This window comes from Melospiza georgiana, chromosome 17 (genome assembly GCF_028018845.1).
Source record: "Melospiza georgiana isolate bMelGeo1 chromosome 17, bMelGeo1.pri, whole genome shotgun sequence".
Classification (NCBI taxonomy): Eukaryota; Metazoa; Chordata; class Aves; order Passeriformes; family Passerellidae; genus Melospiza; species Melospiza georgiana.
The window spans coordinates 6468594-6486644 of record NC_080446.1 but is presented as its reverse complement, the minus strand read 5'-3'; the positions used below and the strand labels follow the sequence as shown (position 1 = coordinate 6486644).

Below are 18051 nucleotides of genomic sequence, written 5' to 3'. Positions count from 1 at the left end.
AAGCTTGAAAATTAATGTCATTTGTTAAATATCCATTTCCCCTAAAAGGCAATTCTTTGCCAACAACAACAACAAAAAACCTCTTCTTCTATTCAATTTTTAATTTTTTTTTTTTAAACAGCCTTTTTTGGCGATATCAGCCTGGTTTAAATCACTAGGCGCTCAAGGAACGGATGCCACCGGGTTTTAAGCAACAGATTGTTGTTCCTCCTTTTCAAATTGAACAAAAAAGCTCCCTGTAAATCATACAGTGATTCACAGGAGGGGGATGAAGCTCCAGCAAAGCACCAGCAGCTCCGAGCAGGATCCGGCTGGGCATGGTGATGGCTCGGCAAGATCCGCTGCTGCTGGAGCCGGGAAGCAGCCAATGAAGGCCAGGAGGAGGAAAGGCTCCGCTACACGGAGTTTTCTTCCAGCTCCGAGGACTGGAGAGAAAGCATTGGGGCAGCCTGGCTCTATTTTTGGGGGGTTTCATGGGAAAACAGGGTGAGCCATGGGGACCAGGCATCGGTGCGCTGCCAGCCTGCCAAAACAATGACCACACCAAGGCTCGTTTCGGAGGAGGATATCACATGTTTTATTATATTTTAATCTGAGAACAGCTGCTTTTCCTGCTGGGAGCATCTCAGGGCGGCACGGCGCGGTGCTGTGGGGCTGCCGCCAGAATCCCATCCCATCCCATCCCATCCCATCCCATCCCATCCCATCCCAAGCCACCGTCCTGTGCCGAGCCGAGCAGAGCCGCGCTCGCGGAGCCCGAGGCGGCTGATGGGGCGGGCGGGCGGCAGCTTGGAAATTAATACATTTGCCAGGTTGTCAAAACATTAATCAACGGATACAAAAATCTGGAAATGGTTGGGACAACATGTATTTGCGGAAAATATGTGTTCACACAACAAGCACACAAGATGGGAACAATTATATGAAGATGTTTTAATAATTAACCAGAATAAAACAGTTTGCTCTCCATACAGTTCTAGACAATAAAAGTGTTTGCAGTCATATTTTTCTTTTGTACAAAATTCCAGTCAGTTGTTCCTCAATATTTACATTAGCATTCCCTTTTCACAAAATATCTCCTTTTTTCCCCCCTTCCTTTTTTTTTTTTTCTTTAAATCCAGCTTTGCTACATAAATGCTTTAGATCTCATGGATATCCCTTGATTTCTTTTTAAAAAGTCTAATAAAAAAACCCCCAAAAGACATTAAATACCATTTTATATATAAAAATGCTTAGTAAAAATATAGTTTTGTTGCCCAATTAAAATATATTGCTGAGAATACAGTAAAAACTGTCCTAAAGCCCACCCCTAATGGGCGCCGACTCTTTAACAGCCCCGGCAAAGTCTTTCTAAAAGCTTTTTCCTCCCTAAAAGTTTGCCTGTCCTTGGGTTAAATACTGGGGACAGGTCACACTTTGGCTCATCCTGGTGTGATTGTTTCAGGCAGGATTTACTGGAATTGACTTGAAAATGCCCTTGGAGCTGGTGGGAGCTGGAGATGTGCCCTGCCGAGGGCTGGAGCGGGGAGCACGGCGGGGAAAGGCGTCTATCTGTGTTATATAGTTATACGGTATATCAGTGAGTTCAGCATGGTCTGTCTCTAAAAAAAATTTAAAAAAATCAAAATAAAAAAAGAACAAACAAGAAAGCGATGCATTTAATGAGATACTCTAAATATGATGGAGCTCGTGGTTAAAGAAAGATGGCTTTTCGTTTTTTTAGAGGAGAGTCGGGGCTCTCCTGGTGCACGCATTGGATGGTGGGGTCAACCTAACCGGTGATGCAGGGGCTATAGTAAACAGCACTGCTGGCATCGGACAGGGCAGATATCAAACTGCTCTCCTCACAGGAGATGCTTCTAGGAGTCACTTTGGACAGGGAGACATGGTAAGGGAGGCCCGAGGCTTCGGGACGAGTCCTGCTCATGTTCAAATACTGGTCAAACTCATTGCGGTCAACGTCTGTCCAGAGCTCGGTTTGGTTCAAGTGATCCACGCTCTCCATGTGGTGGGCTTCAGGAGGGGGAGACAGCTGGCCCAGGTGGGCGGAAAGCCCGTTCTGAGTTCCTGAGCACATCTGGTTGTAGTAAAGGCTGGAGGGATGAGGAGTCCTCATGGCGTCGGCCAAGTGTGAGGGGGTCTGAGTGTAGGGCACGGCCACGTCCCGCCCCATGCACTTCTCCTGGGGAAACTCCATCTGGTGATGGTGGTGGTAGCCGCGGAAGGCCATCATGTTGCAGTCATCCTGCATGTGTGGGGGGAAAAACGCCGGCTCGGTCTGTTCCAAGACATCCAAGGGAGACATCTCAGGAGTTGGCAAGCCATAGTTTTCAATATCCGACCCCATGGAGTGGAGTTCTCTGAAGTGGTTAAGTGGGGGAGGCTGGGGGTGGCCCGGCTGGCTGCCGCCATGGTGACTCATGCTGAAGTTGTCACTGCAAGGCTGGGAAAGGTTATGCAGGAGGATATTGGGTTCCATCCTCTTGATTTTCTTGGCTTGCTTCTTTCTCCTTGGGCGGTATTTGTAGTTGGGGTGATCCTGGAGATGCTGGATTCGCAGGCGCTCTGCCTCTTCCACGAAGGGACGCTTGTCGCTGGCGCTCAGTGCTTTCCATGACTGGCCTGGAAGAGGAAAGAGAAGCTCTGTGAGAGTGGCTCAGTCACCTGGCACTGGCCAGGGCAGGGGGGCACCCAGGGAGAGGCAGCCCAGGGGTGAAGGGCTCCTGCAGACGGCTTGGCACCTGAGCCGGGCCTCACTGCTGGCAGCAGGAAGGGCTGGGGAATGGGTTCCCAAGCCAGGCTGTTCCCTTGTCCCAGAAGGAGAATCCAGCAGTGCCCAGCACCTCAGTGCTGTGGGAGAATGGGGCTGCATGGAATGGGAACCCCTCTGCCAGAGCTGGGGATTCTGCCTCCCACTGCCCCTTGGTACAGACCACAGTCCCTGCTTCCCTGCATCTCGCATCCATAACCTGCACCTCTGCAGGGCAAATCACTCATCCCAAAAACTCACAGCACCATATCCTGGATCCCACATCCCCACACCCGGCAGCCCCGTGTCTCCGCATCCTGCTGCTCTGTCTGGCCATATCCTGCTTCCCGTAATCCCGCATCCTGCAACTCCATTTACCCATATCCTGCTTCCCGTGTTCCCACATCCCGCATCCTACAGTCGTGCATCCCGCATCCTGCAGCCTGTATTCCCATATCCTGCATCCCTGCAGCTGTGTACCGCTCAGCCCTGCATCTCTGCATCCCGCAGCCCTGTTTCCCTGAGGTGTTTCCTTGCATCTTGTGTACATACAGCTCTGTATCTTCACATCCTCATATCCCACAGCCCCATAGTCCCACATCATGTAACACCGCATCCCACAGCCTGAGTCCTGCATCCAAGAGTCCCATCCAAGAGTCCTGCATCCTTACAGCTCGCATCCCTGCAGCCCTGCACCCTTGCAACCTGCAACTGGTAGCCCTTCATCCCACATCCCTAAAGCCTGTGTCCTGCAACTCTTTACCCTTGCAGCCCATAGCCCTGCATCCCCCAGGTGCTCTATCCCACAGCACCCCATCCTTGTACCCTCATATCCTTGCAATCTGCATCCCATAGTCCTGTACCCTTGGAGCCTGGCTAGCAGAGCCCCATATCCTTGCATCCTACACCCTGCTGCCTTGTATCTGCGCAGTGTGCATCCCACAGCCCTGGGCTCTCAGCACACACCCCAAATCCCTGTAGTGCTCCATCCCACACTCCCAGCCCTGAATCCCTGTACCTCAGCAGTTCCCATCTCCAGCTCTGTAGCTCTGCATCCCAGTGCCTTGGGCTATCAGAACCAAACCTGCCTATCCTGTACACCCCCCGCCCTGTACCCCAACATTCTGAGCTCTGTACCCCTGCATCCCTGCACTCTCGCAGCATCATCCCCAGACCTGTATCTCTGTAATGCTGTATTCCCAGCCCCGTACTCCCACATCCCTGTCTCTCAGCTCGATATCCTCCTCATCCCACAGCCCTGTATCCTTGCAGCCTGGATCCCCAGTCCCACATCCCCGTGTCCCTGGCTCTGTAAACCCGCATCCCACAGCCCTTTACTCTTGCAGCCCGCATCCCTAGCTCCACACTCCCGCATCCCCAGCCCCGTAACGCAGCATCCCCGCCTCCCCAGCTCCGCACTCCCGCATCCCCAGCCCCGCTCCCCGCATCCCCGCGCCCCCAGCCCTCCTCCCGCTCCGCTCCCGCTCACCCAGCATCTTGCTGAGCACGGCGTTGTGCAGGTCGGGGTTCTGCTGCGCCAGCCGCTTGCGCTCATCCTTCGCCCAGACCATGAAGGCGTTCATGGGCCGGCGGATGCGGGAGTCCTCGGCGGCCTTGCCCTCGGGGCGGCCGGCCGGGGGGCTGTATCCATAGCCCGGCTCGGGGCTGGGCGTGCGGCTGGGGGCCGCGCCGGGGGCCGCGCCGCCGGGGCCGGGGCCGAAGGCGAAGCCGGGCTCGGGGCTGGGCGTGCGGCTGGCGGGGGAGGCGGCTCCCGGGGGGCGCGGGAAGGCGAGCCCGGGCTCAGCGGCCGGCACGGCGGCGGTGACCCATGAACAGTCGCCCCGGGGTTGCGATATCTCCTCTCGGCAGTAGTTAGACTCAGATATATTCATTCCAGCTAGACAGCACTTTGTGTCCGACCCGAGCGGGTGCCGGAGAGAGAGAATCAGGATTCCTGCCGCGTCCCACCGGGTCCAGCACCGCCGAGCAGCCGCCCGCAGCTCGCTTGCCTCGCCTGCCTTCGGGGGACTCGGGCTCGCCTGCGTTTGTTTTGGTTTCTTTTCTTTTTTTTTTTTTTCCTATCTTTTTTTGGTTTTTTCCCCCCTTTCCCCCCAAAAAAAAACTTTTGGGATGATGCTGGGCTGGAAGGGGCAAAATATAGCCGGGCTGGACCAATCAGCGGGGCGAGGGGAGGAGGAGGAGGAGGAGAGGGAGAGGAGGAGGAGATGAGGGGGAGGAGGAGAAGGAGGAGATGAGGGGGAGGCGGAGGAGGGAAGGGGGGCGTCCCCAGGCACCAGCAGGAAGAACCACCCGGGGAGGGCCGAGCTGGGACCGGTGTGGAAGCTTCTGCCCCGTTCCCTTCTGTCCAAGGAGAAGGGTTGTTACATTTTTCTCTCATTCTTTCTAATTTTTAAAAATTTTCTTTAATTTTCTTTCTTTAATTTTCTTTCTTTAATTTTCTTTCTTTCTTTCTTTCTTTCTTTCTTTCTTTCTTTCTTTCTTTCTTTCTTTCTTTCTTTCTTTCTTTCTTTCTTTCTTTCTTTCTTTCTTTCTTTCTTTCTTTCTTTCTTTCTTTCTTTCTTTCTTTCTTTCTTTCTTTCTTTCTTTCTTTCTTTCTTTCTTTCTTTCTTTCTTTCTTTCTTTCTTTCTTTCTTTCTTTCTTTCTTTCTTTCTCTCTTTCTCTCTTTCTCTCTTTCTCTCTTTCTCTCTCTCTTTCTTTCTTTCTCTCTTTCTTTCTCTCTTTCTCTCTTTCTCTCTTTCTCTCTTTCTCTCTCTCTCTCTCCTTCTCTCCTCTCTTCCTCTCTCTTTCTCTCTTTCTTTCTCTCTCTCTCTCTTTCTGTTTTTCTGTCTTTCTTTCTCTCGGTCTTTATTTATGTCTTCTTTATGTTTTTGTGGGTTTTTTTTTTTTCTCTTCTATTTGCGAGCCCCTTTTCTGCTCGCTGTGCCCTGCCCTCGCCCCCTGCCACCAGCGGTGCCGAGGCAGGGAAGCAGGGACCAGGGAGGCAGGGATCAGGGAGGCAGGGATCAGGGAAGCAGGGATCAGGGAGGCAGGGATCAGGGAGGCAGGGATCAGGGAAGCAGGGAACAGGGAGGCAGGGAACAGGGAAGAGCTCAGCTTCGCCTGCCAGGCTGTGTGCAGCAGCCCAGGGATGTTCAGGGCTCGGCGTTTATTTTTCTTACGGCTGACTCGGTGTGTGTGTTTTGGCCAGCGTTCCCCATCCGGGGCTGGGAGCAGCCCTGGGGTGAAGGCAGGGGTGAGCCCTCTCTACCGCGGCAGTTTTCTGTGGGAATTTCAGTGTCAGGCACAGAAACGGCTCCTTGGGTTTTACACGAAAAGCGTTGTGTTTTCTAGAGACTGCTGAGGAACGGGGGGTTCAGTGTCAGCCAGGTGATGGTGGCTGAGCCCAGCCTGCAGGGGCTGGCACGGCTGTGCCATCGCTGCGTGCCTCGGGCACGGCTGGGTGCCCACAGCACCGGCAGCCACAGCAAAGCATCACGTCCCCTGCCACCAGGTCACTGCTCCGCTGGCTTTGGCTGCCATCCAGAGGGGATTTGCAGTGCCAAGGGTCAGCCCAGGTTGTCTGAAGGTCCTTCCTGCCCTCAGCGCTGGAGTTACTGCGGGACCCATTTGCAATCAATTGGCTGGCACACTGTGCCTGCCCCCTGAAACCCCCGGGACGATGGGGCTGACTTGGGAGAGATGTGCCAGCCCCGGGTACCTGCCCCCAGGCCCTCTCTGGCTGTGGACATGCCCCAGACCCCAGGCTGAAATGTGAACCTCAGCCTCAGGAAGGCTTGGGGCACTGGGTTGCACAAGAGCCCAGCTCCAGCCTCTCACAGCCGTGGGGTATTGCATGCCATGGTTTCTGTGTGTCTGGAAGTGATTTGGACAAGCCGATCTGCTGTTAACCCTAAACAAAACAAAGGCCTCTAAAAAATAATAAAAAAAAAAAAAATAAAAAATCATGTCTCACTTATTCTTCAATCGTCAACCAGGAGCGACAGAGGTTTCGGGCGAGATTTCCTTCACGTTTCTGGAGCTTCTCATTAAAATTTTGAAAGTGCAAATCAGCACCAGTCCACAGGAGAGCCCACACAGCTGCAAGGAGTCTCCTCTCCTCTCTCCCCCATGCAGAGGGAGCTGGAGCACTGCTTTGGTGGAGAAGCAGTCCCTGCTGCCATCCAGAGCAGAGCCCCTGGAGCCTTTGGCTCTTTGTCCCTGCTCTGGGAGGAGCAAGGTGGGTGCCGGGGGATCTGGGGACTCTCAAGCTGGGACCTGTGGCAGCCTGTGGAGTGAAGTGAGCAGCCTGTGGGGCAATCAGTCTCAGCAGCTGATGGGGACATCTCCCAGGCTTCAGCCAAGCATGTGGTTCTTTCCCTGATCACATCGTCTCTGTGCCTCCTCCACGGCCCTGGCACAATCCTTGGCCTCCAGGTGGGCTCAGAGCCGCCCTGGAGCTGGGGTTGGACCTGATGGCACCAGCTGGCATTTGGGATGGGGTGGGGATGAGCTGCAGCAGGGTTGGAGTGGGGGCAGCTCTGATTTTCCTAGCCCTGGAATGGTGTTAAGAGCTGGGGCAAACCCTCCCCAGTGGAGGTAGAGCCTCATGTCATCCACACTGCTCTGTGCAGCCACTCCAGGCCTGGGCTCAGGACGCTCTCCCTGTTGCAGGGGGCAGAGATCAGGGTGGTGCTGCTGTCCCTGTTATAATGGGATCATTTGAGAGCTCCTGACCATGGAGCAAAGCCAAGCACTTTGACCCTCAAGCTTGCATGAGACCCAGCCTTGCACTGGGTCTGCAAACCTGGTCTTACAGTGCATTTGCTGTTGGTTCTGCATCATTAGGAAATCATCAAGGAAGAAAAAGGGAAAAAATTGCAAAAAAGGAAACAAATAGGAAAAAAAGGGATGGGATGAGGAGCCATGGAGTGTGGCATGGTTTTGGAGGAGGAAAAGCACAGAGAGAGGGGAAGGAGAGCTGAGGGGGATGGAGCAGTATACAAAGCACACAAAAATGCCTGGATGCAGAAATGCCTGTGTGCAAAGCACCCAAAATATCCCGGGAGGAGCCTGCCCTCAAGGACAATGCCACCCTGCTTTGTTCCCCTCGGTGTCCCCACAGCCAGCACCACAGAGCTGCACTCCAGGAGTGAGAGCCCCTCCCCAGGTGCGGGGTGAAGCTGCAGGGTCTGTGCCTGGCTCAGCCTTCCTGGGAGGGGTTTGATACAGCCCTCCTTTCTCCCTGCTGCCCACAGGGCTGGAACACGGGGTGCTGCTGACCCAGCGGCTCCTCACCAGCCACACCTGCAACCGCAGGCAGGGAGGAAGCTCTGGGCATCCCCAGATGGAGCCAGTGACCCGCCCAGTGCCCTCTCCCCGTGCCCTCCTCGCTTGGAACCAGGCCAGCTGGACCCCAGTCCAGCACACGGCCTCTGGAGTTGTGCGTTTGTTAATTCTTTTTTTTTTTTTTTCATTCTCTCCCCAGTTTTACGGAGCTGGCAGCTGGCTGACCCCAGCCCGGCCCCTGGCTTCCCTGCCGAGCATCCCGCGCAGCGCAGCGCCACACCTAGCGGAGGAAGCGCGGCGGGACGGCCGCCCCTGCTCCCCAGCGCAAAGGCATTGTCCCTGCCCGTCCCCAGCCCCCCAGCACAAAGGCATTGTCCCTGCCCGCCCCCAGCCCCCCAGCACAAAGGCATTGTCCCTGCATTGTCCCTGCCCGCCCCCAGCCCCCCAGCACAAAGGCATTGTCCCTGCATTGTCCCTGCCCGTCCCCAGCCCCCCAGCACAAAGGCATTGTCCCTGCCCGTCCCCGGCCCCCCAGCACAAAGGCATTGTCCCTGCCCACCCCCGGCCCCCCAGCACAAAGGCATTGCCCCTGCCCACCCCCAGCCCCCCAGCACAAAGGCATTGTCCCTGCCCGCCCCCAGCCCGCCCGATCCCGGTATTCCTCCCAGCCAGGTCCAGAGCCGAGCTCCCACCCGTCTAAAAATAGACGTGGCACCACCTGGATGATCCCAAGGGACGGCAGGCGTTTGAGGGCTCAAAGAGGGGCTGGTGGGGATGACAAGAAGGGAAGAGCCTGGTGCCAGCTGAGCCTGGTGGTTGTTTCTGCTGCTGCTGACTGCGGGTTGGTGCAGGAGCCCCTGTGCAACAAATCCAAGAGATTCGTCCCCAGAATTTGCATCCAGGTAACAGAGGTGGCAAGTGGATGCTGGAAGGATCCTGTGGCACAGCAGTGGCCAGGCTCCAAGCTGCAGTGGGAAAGTTGCTTTTTATCCTCCTTTTTCAGAGGGTGCAGGGTGCTTTTATCCTCCTTTTTCAGGGGCAGGGGCAGGATGGGTCCTTGGGACTGGGTGCAAGTGCTGCACCCTCCTCTGGTGCCCAGCACTGCCCTCCCTTGCTCACACAGACCAGCCTTGCCTCGAGATGTGTTCACACCATTAATTGATTAATCACCATGCAATTACCAGCAGTGTGTGGCCTGTGCCGTTGTGTCTCCAACATGGATGAATGAGATATTTCACAGGGAGAGATTTGTCATTAATTACAGTGAATAATTATCATTAGGCTACTAGGAACAGTGCAGCCAGGTGGGGTGGACCTGACACCTGCCAAGGGAGATGGGGATCTTTGGGGTGGCCATAGGCTGTTCCCCACACAGGTTTTGGGGATCTGTGCAGCAGAGCCCAGGCTGGCAGCTCCCCCAGTGCCCTGAGAGGTGCCCCGTGCCACAGCTCCCCTGGGCTCCCCTGGGGCTGCTCCAGCCTTGCTGGAACAAAGGCTTCCCAAAGAAAGGCTCTTCCTGCAGAGCAAAGGACTCAGGGCTGGGGCTGTGTGTGAGCCCTGCTGGGAGGCTGAAGTCATCCCTGGGAAATGCTGCGTTCACCGGAGCCTCCCTTGCTCCAGGGCCCAGCTCAGCCTGCGGTTTCCTCGGGCACAAAGAGTTCAGTGGGTCAGGTGGAGCTGGAAAGTGCCGAGCGAGGTTCAGCATCTGTGTCAGGAGCATCCTGGCTGCAGCCTTGTGCCTGTACAAGGGTGACAAATCCCCAGTGTCCCCAGCCAGGATCAAACAGCCACCCAAGTCGGGGAAAGTGGGAGGCTGTGCCACTCCCAGTCCAGGGAATGCCCAGCTCAGCTATGTTCTGCTCATGTGCTCTTTTTTTTTGGCTGCCAGCTGACAAGTGAAGGGCATCAGGGACAGTGGGAAGGTGTCCTGGGCCACAGTGGCTCTCTGCCTGGGAGCTCACTGCCACTCTGCCCTGCTGCCAACCGTGCTGCAGGTCCCCGACAGCTGCAAGGGCTGAGCTGGGAGCACAGTGTGGGCTGTGTCAGCCAAGCCTGGCAATCAGACACTGCATCTGAGGAAGCAGAGAAAGTTGTCTTTATTTTCAGCTCTTTTCAATAACCAGAGGTCAGCCTTGTTTATACAGGATTATAACTGGAACGACAACAGCGATATCCATTGTGTGAGCAGCGAAACCCCCAGCTAACCTGAAAAAGCTCTTTGCTCTGCATGGGTGCAGCCACTGCACCTCCTGGGTGATGGCCAGAGACCTTGGGCCTCCCCAAGGCTGTCCTGCCTCCCCTTCCCCCGCTTCTGCTCTGCCACAGCCCTTTCTGGCACAGCTGACTCTCTGTCCCACCATCAGCTTGGAGTGCTGCACTTCCAGCCACATCACCCTGTGTTTGCTCCCTAAGCTGCTCCCTGTGAAATCTGGGGTGAGGTTCTCACACGCTAAACACGAGCAGAACTGTTGCAAATCCCACCCATGGTGCTTATGGACACTAAATGCCAGGAAAAGCTTCAGCACAAGGGGATCAGAGCATGTGGGAATGCGCAGGGCACACACTGCCTGCAGTCGCTTCCCTGGCAGCTGATTGCAGCAGCACTCGTTGCTTTAATACCCAGTTCCCATCACAGAGAGAGCCCAGGCTTTTAGGAAGGAAAGTCTTACACTTCTACCAACTATTTCAAGACTTCCATAAACACATTTTTGGTTGAGCATTAATGAATTACCTCAATGCAGAGCTGCTCATGCCAAATACATGAACACAGAATGTAGAAAAGCCGCCGAGAAGCAGATTTGGCTGCCATTCAGCTGCTCCGATCCGCACAATTTCTTTTCTTGATTATAGCAAGAAAATGCTCCCTGCCTGTGGCACTGCATCCTCCCAGGAACAGGCAGCTGGCCGACAGTTGGGCTGTGCAGAGCCTGGGCATGCCGGGGTTATTCGCTGCTTCCATCGCTTCAGTTGGCAGAGAACGCTGCTTGCTGGTGTCTGTGCAGGAGATGCAGCCAAGAACTGAGATCCTGCTCCCTCTGCATGCCCAGGCTGGTTGCCTCGGGATGCCTGACCTCCTTTTGGGTGCTAAGGAAAGGAAAACTGCAATTAGAATGATTTCTGAGCCTGGGTTTTTTGGGAGGTAGGTTGGAGCTGCCCATCTGTGGCCCTGGAGCTACACATGGCCATGAGAACCACAGCCATCTGCAGCTCCAGCATGGTCCCTCTCCATGGCCTTAGCCTTAGGGACTCCCAGGAGAGGATGTGACCCCAGGAGAAGTGCAGTTTGAATACACCTTTCTCACAGGGCTCTGCTGTGTGCATTCCCAACTTCTGTGCCCACGTGAGACAGTGGGTGATGGCACCACTGTGGGCATCGAGCCCCCTGGCTGGCAGAAGAAGGGTCACCCATCCTCTCTCTCGCTGGGATGGATCCAGCAGCACAGGACAGCTGCATCTAGGAAAGGTTTGCTGTTCTCAGGAACTGCTGTGCTCCTGACATGGTTTAACTTAGCATGAGGCATGACCATGACCTCCATGGGCAGCAGCAGATGGCAGATGGCTGCTGCCTGGGCCATGTTCTCCTCTTCCCTTTCCCCTCTTTCCTCTCCCCTCCCCTCTCTCTCCACTTCCCCTGCAGCCCCCAGCCCAGTGCTTTCTCCTCGGGGTTTCCATGCACTGGCTGGTTTTTGTTCAGGAAAGGTGGCTGCCTGATTTCTGAGCATCACCACAACCAGGCCTGGAGGAGGAGGAGCCCTTTGCAGCATCCCTGGAGGAAAAGGAGCACTACAGCATCCCTGGAAGGAGGGGAGCCCTTTGCAGCATCCCTGAAGTGACAATCTTTGCCAAAGCTTGCAGCCCACCCCATTGCACACAGGATCTTGTGGCCACCTCTGTGCTTCACCAAGGCTTTTGCTGCCCAGCAGAAAGAATGAGGATGTTGCTGAGAGAATCTCACCTCATACAGACAGGGAAAGGGACATGGAGGAGAGGAATTTTGGCTCAGAGTGGGGTAGATGCTGCTGTGGCTCCGTGCCTCAGTTTCTCCATGTCTTGTACAGGGCATGGGGTGACCCAGCCTCTCCTCAGGCCCTTTAGAGACAAAAATTTCCCCAGCAAAGGGCAGGATGACAGAGTGCTTCTATCCTCAGAGAGAATTATTATAATAATTACAACAACAATAATAATAACAAGAATAATAACACTAAGAATAAAGAGAAGGACCTGAGAGCATTCCCTCTTGCCAGCAGAGGAACAACTTTTGCTTTTAGGTGCTTCACTGGGGACATTAAGGGAAGGGAAAGGGAATGTGCTGCATTTGCAGCTCAAAACCCCAAGAACTGTGACATCCCTGCCATAAATTGGCCTAAAAGTGAGATTTTAAAGCTTGCCACAGGCAGCATCGCTTTCTTCGCTTTCTGATTTCAGAGCATCCTTTGTGCTGCGGCTTGGAAAATCCCCCAGCAGCAGAGCTGGAGCTCGGGGGCGCTGGGAGCAGCCTCGGAGGGGTTTGGCACAGGGCTGCAGGGTGGGATGGGCAGGGTGCTGCAGACCCCCGATGCCGGGGGGGGATCCCCGCGGCTGGCGGAGCGCAGGGGGCCGGGGCAGCGGGGAGGCGGCGGGGAAGGGCTCCAAGGGAAAGGCTTTGTTCGCGGGCCAGCCGGGAGCGTGCGAGGGCCTCCGGGCTCCAGCGTTTCTCCTCCACTTCGCTCCTGCTGTGCGCGGGAGCCGAGCCAAGGTGCAGCACGGCGGGGTGGAGCGGGTCCCCGAGGAAGGCAGGGGACAAGGGACGGCCGTGCGTTTGGCCCTTAAATTGCCTGGGAAAGCAGCTCTGTCTTTCCATCTCCCCCCAGGGCTCTTCCCTCACCCAAGCTGAGGCTGTTTCCCAGGCTGCTTGCCCTGAACACCTCCACCTCTGCCCTCTGCCAGCGACCCCTCCTCTTGGCCCATGGAGCCCGTGGATCTGCAAGCTCAGGGGAAGGATAAGGAAAGGCTCACGACAGAATGGCCCTTGGAGGAGCGCTTGAGCTGCAGAAATAAGGTTAAAGGCTCTTATCTGATGGAGCTGCAGCCTTGCCAAAGCCTGTTGCTATCAGCTCGGGACACATGTGCTATTGGCAAAGCTTCGGGGACACAATAATACAAACAGTTTTCATTGTCGAGTCAACAATGATGGGAGAAGGAGCCTGGTGCTATTACCGGTATAAAAGGCACTGTAGGAAAGCTCAGGACAGGAGGATGCAGCCGGGATCAACAGCAGGGTTTAGGAGATTACAGTTATATTTGTATTCGGGAAGGAGAAACCTTCCATCCCCAGTGGGCTGGAGCCAGAAGGATGGAGCCAGTGGTGGGGGTTTAGGCTGCAAGGAAAAACTCTTAGAGCAGCACTGGAAGCAGCTGCAGCAAAGTGCTGATGGCAGCGGGTTTGGACAAGGGCAGGTTTGCAGCACGTCAGCCCAAGGTTGTGCTCAGCTCGTGAGGAGTCACTCAGGGAAAAACTCACAGCTGCAGGGCAAGATGGGGTGTACAGCAACAGCCCGAGGCTTGCACAATCCTCCACATTTTCACTCAAAAGTTTGTTTATTTGGAAAAGCCAGTGTTTGCAAGGTGGATGCGTGATGTGGCACACACTGTATCCAGACCTTGCTGTCACTTGGGCAGATTTGAGGATGATGGGGAGAGGGTGGGTGCCTGCACAGGGCTGGTGCACGGAGGCCAGGCAGCACCTGTATGTTTCACACACATAGTTCCAACACCTGTGCTGCTTACCCCCACATTCCTTCTCCTCAGCCTTCCCGGCCCCTGTGAATTCGAACAGGGCACTTTTGGAGAACACACACTCCCATACCCTCAGATGAGGATGGTGAGGTGATGGGCCGCATCATCTCAATTGTGGCCATGGTAGTGAGGCAGAGGATGCAGGTTTGCCAGCTGTTGTGCCATTGTGGCAGGAGTCAAGCATCTATCTATCTATCTATCTATCTATCTATCTATCTATCTATCTATCCATCCATCCATCCATCCATCCATCCATCTCTCTATTATCTATCTATCTATCTATCTATCTATCTATCTATCTATCTATCTATTATCTATCTATCTATATATCTATCATCTATCATCTGTCTAATCTATCTATCTATCTATCTATCTATCTATCTATCTATCTATCTATCATCTTTCTATCATCTCAGGCACAAAAGCCTCCCCACCGTGGGGGGCCGTGGGAGGCTGAAAAGCCGGACAGGAGGTCAGGAAATTGTTGGCTAATGTCAGGGACCGAGTGGGGCCAGGGTGGCCATTCCCACCGGGAGCGATGATGTCAGGCGGCCGCCAGGGCAGGAGGCAGGAAGCCCAACGCAGCCAGCGAGTCTGTCCTCCTTGGACTTCCCCGTGTGTTTCCATGAACAATGCACCTCATGTCAGGGACACTGGCAGGCAGGTCCTCCTTCACTTGGGGCGCTGCAAGGTTAATCCTCCTGCACTGGGAACACTTTTGTGCTGCTCCAGGTGCTGCTCTTAGCTTGTGTGAGCTCTGGGATGGTGCTGGCGTTGCACTTTTTGCAGAGGGATTTGGTGTGTCTGCTGCATCGCTGTGAGGTCTGGAGGTGACAGCTCTGTGCTGCTTCCCTGGCACATCTGGCCTTGTGTGGGGAGAAGACAGGCTGGTGAGCTCCAGAAACAGTGCTTGGAGAAAGGGTGGCCATGCCAGCTGCTGGCCCTCTCCACTTCCAACTCAGCTCAGACAAGGCACATATCTGCTTTGAGCATCCAGCCGTGCCTGCTTCAGTGTCCAGATATTCCATCTGGAAGTGGAAACAGCAATTACTCAAATGTGACAGGAAAAGCTCTGTCAGCCTGAGACACTTAGGGAAGCTGTGAGATGTGGAGAAGCCTCTCCAGGCTGCAGATCCCCCCTGAGCTGAGGAATGTCCATGGCCCTGCCTGCATCCTCGCAGCCCAGGCAGCTGGGGCTTAGTTTTGCATCTCAGCCCCTTTGCGACCTGAGTGGGCATTCAGAGCGGGCAGGGGCTGCAAACGGGGTGGCTGGGACGGGGTGAGACACCTGGTCACAAACAGCAAGAGGGAGAGGGACCTCCTGAGGACAGCGAGCTCATGGGTGGCCCCAAGGACTCTCCTCCACCCCAGCCAGCACACCCTTGTTTTCTCGGGGGTGCCTCCGCGTTTGCCAGCGGCTGGCAGCGATGGCTGTGCTGGTGCCGACAGGCCGGCTGGCATGCTTTCCCCCAGGGAGGCTTTAGCAGGAGGCTGTGCATTTCTGGGAATTGTGTTGGTCATTGTTCGAGCTGCAAGTGTGCGGCGCGCTGATGAGATCAGGGCTCGGTGCTCGGCGCTGGGGCAGCGGAGCCGCTGCAGGGCCGCTGTGATGGGGCAATAAGCGGGACAACGTCCTTATCAGCGCTGCCATCGCCGCGGGGAGCAGAGGGCACGGCACAGCCGCGGTGACCTGGCCCTGCTCGGTGAGGGCACTGAGCAGGGAGCACTGCCTTTGCCCTCCGGCAAACCACGGCTGAATGCTGAGGTTATTTCATGGAAAAGGTCCCAGCCCTCCTCGCTGAGCCTCTCCTTCCTCCCTCTCTGCCAGGCAATCCCTGTCTCCAGCCCCGCTGAGGTCTCCATCCCAATCCTGTGTGCTCTGCCACATGCTTGCTCCTTTGCTGACAAGACACAGCTCCCGTGGATCCCAAACTCTGTGGGAGACAATATCAGAGCTTTGCTTGCAAAAGCACTGGGAGGAAGGGGCTGGGGTGTTTGAGCCCTTTGCAATTCTTTGCTGAATGGAGAGGTGCCATGTTACCCCCTAAGCAGTCAACCATTTTCCTCCTCCTCCTCCTCCTCAGGAGGATGCCTCCACCGTGGATTTTGACACAGAGCAAGTCAGAGATCCCGAGGAGGTCAGACCTGCTGCCAGGGAGGGGCACTGCCATCCAGAGAGCTTCCCACTGCCCGGGTCTGGAGGTCCCTGGGTGAGCAGGGACAGCGTAGGAAATGCTGGATGGGAAAGCCCTGTGTGGGAGCCCAGGAGCCCCTGCCTTCCCACAGCAGACTTATCAAGGCACCAGTTCAGAGCGGTGCTTTCCATGGGCCAAAAGGGAAGTGCACACACACCAGACTTCTCGGGGTCAAGGATGCTGGGCAGTGAGAGGAGAGGCTGCAGGGGGCAAGGGAGGGAACCGGGGCGTGGGGAAGGAGACACAAATAGCAAAATGAATGGCTTGAACTTCCTATGTTTTATGGAGGTGAATAAAAGGAGACAGAGAGGGGGAGAGAAAGGAGACCTGAGTGCCTGCACAGGCTCTCACGCTCACACAGGCCAGCCCAGACCCACCATCTGCTGGTGGCTGATGTGGGGTGGCAGCCTGCACCCACTTGGCTGGCATGGCTCTAGGCTGGCTGCTTGTCTGGCCCAGTGTCCCCCGGGGGCATCTCACCAAGCGTGACAGGCTGCTGCTTAGCATTTATTCCTCTCCCTGTCATTATTGTTTTGAACAACAGCCAGTATAATTAAAATCGTTAGGAGGAAGAGGTTTAGGGAAAATCCAAAATGTCTCAGAAGAGCATCTGCAAAGCTGGAGGTCCAGACTCCACCCTGGCACTTGCGATGAGCAGGGCCCATGGGAGCCATCATCTCCTCTGCATCCTCCCTTCCATGCTCCCCGTTTCTCAGGGTGGCAGAGGCTGGGCTAGCACACAGGGTGGTCCTGGCCATGTTCCCCTTACAGCTGCTGCCCACTGTAGCCAAATCCTGCAGCTTTTCCTGGTGTAGGACTTGTCCCAGGAGGTCCAGATGGCAGTGTCCCCAGGCACGGGGGCTCACCTGCAGCTCCAGGACAGATGCAGTGAGGGGTGTAGGGAGTGGAGGACACAGAGCCTCTCTGGGCTGCTCTTCCAGAATGGCATGGGTGGATCCTAAAATATCTCCTGGGAACCATGATGCTTTCTGTTGTGTTAGGAGTGTCTGGTGCCACAAGAGGAGGGGTGGAGAGGTCCCTTGGCTGCTCAAAGGAGAAAACAGGATGGTCTGTAAGACAGAAATGGAAGTCACCTTTCATGCCACATTCTCCAGGTTTCCTAAGTATTTGAATGGAGGATTTGTCTGCTCTAGGGTCAAATGTCCGCAGTGCCAGGGCTAGGAGATTAAGGACATCAGACATCTGCAGCAAGGAGGGGAAGAAAAGACAGATCCCTGTCTCCATTCCAGGGCTGGCACAAATACATGGTTAGAGGATCAGCCAGGAGCCCTCCAGCCAAGGCTGAGGGTGAAAACGAGGGGAAACACATCAAAACCATGAGGGTGAAAAGGAACCTTACCTCAAAACCCCCCCCCAAAATAAGTGGTGCTCTGGCAAAGCCTACAACAGCTGCTCCCATCTCCTGCCTCAGCATCCCCCAGCTACTGATCTGTTGTTTTCTGGATGGGGTCAGTCATTACCAGCTCAGAGCCTAGTGTGTCACCCAGGACAGCCAGTCCTCCAAGGCTGAGGTCCTGGAGATCTAGGCACCCCTGAAGTTAAGGGGGTGTCTCAGGACAGAGCTGCCCTGTGGGTTTTATGGTGGGTGGATGAACAAGGCAGGCCCAGGAGCGCCTCTCATCTCTGCTTTTTCCAAAAGTGGACCAGACTAAGCCTCTGGTGGTTGGGAGCAGAGAAAGGGTGGGGTTTGATGGCTGATCTCCAAATGACTTGAACTAACTGGGGATAGTGCAAGCAACTTGATCCAGCCCATTTGCTGTGTTCAAATCTGCTGAGAGTTGCTTGGGAAATACAGTAGCCCAGTGGAAAAAACAGGCGAGATTTTGTGGGGTTTTATTTTGCAGGAAACTTCTCCTGGCTCTCCCAGATCTGCTTGCCAAGGGCAGCTGCCAGCGAGGCACCACGAGCAGAGACTTTCAGGGAGTCTCTTGGTGTGCAGGGGTCAGCAAAAGCCCCCTCCCAGCCTCTCCCTGACGGGCTCGCCCCTGCTCTGTTTTTAGCACATTCAAGTAGCTGCTTTCACA

At 55.3% G+C, this 18051-nt stretch overlaps 1 protein-coding gene across 1 annotated transcript; it reads right to left on the bottom strand.

The window, feature by feature from the left end:
• Nucleotides 1–720: 720 nt before the first annotated feature.
• Nucleotides 721–4768, bottom strand: SOX18 (SRY-box transcription factor 18). Its single transcript, XM_058036299.1, has 2 exons — nucleotides 4239–4768; nucleotides 721–2622 (listed from the first exon to the last, which is right to left on the bottom strand). Exons 1-2 carry the CDS (start codon nucleotides 4639–4641, stop codon nucleotides 1772–1774), a joined length of 1254 nt encoding a protein of 417 aa, XP_057892282.1. The 5' UTR covers nucleotides 4642–4768; the 3' UTR covers nucleotides 721–1771.
• Between the last annotated feature and the right edge of the window lie 13283 nt (nucleotides 4769–18051).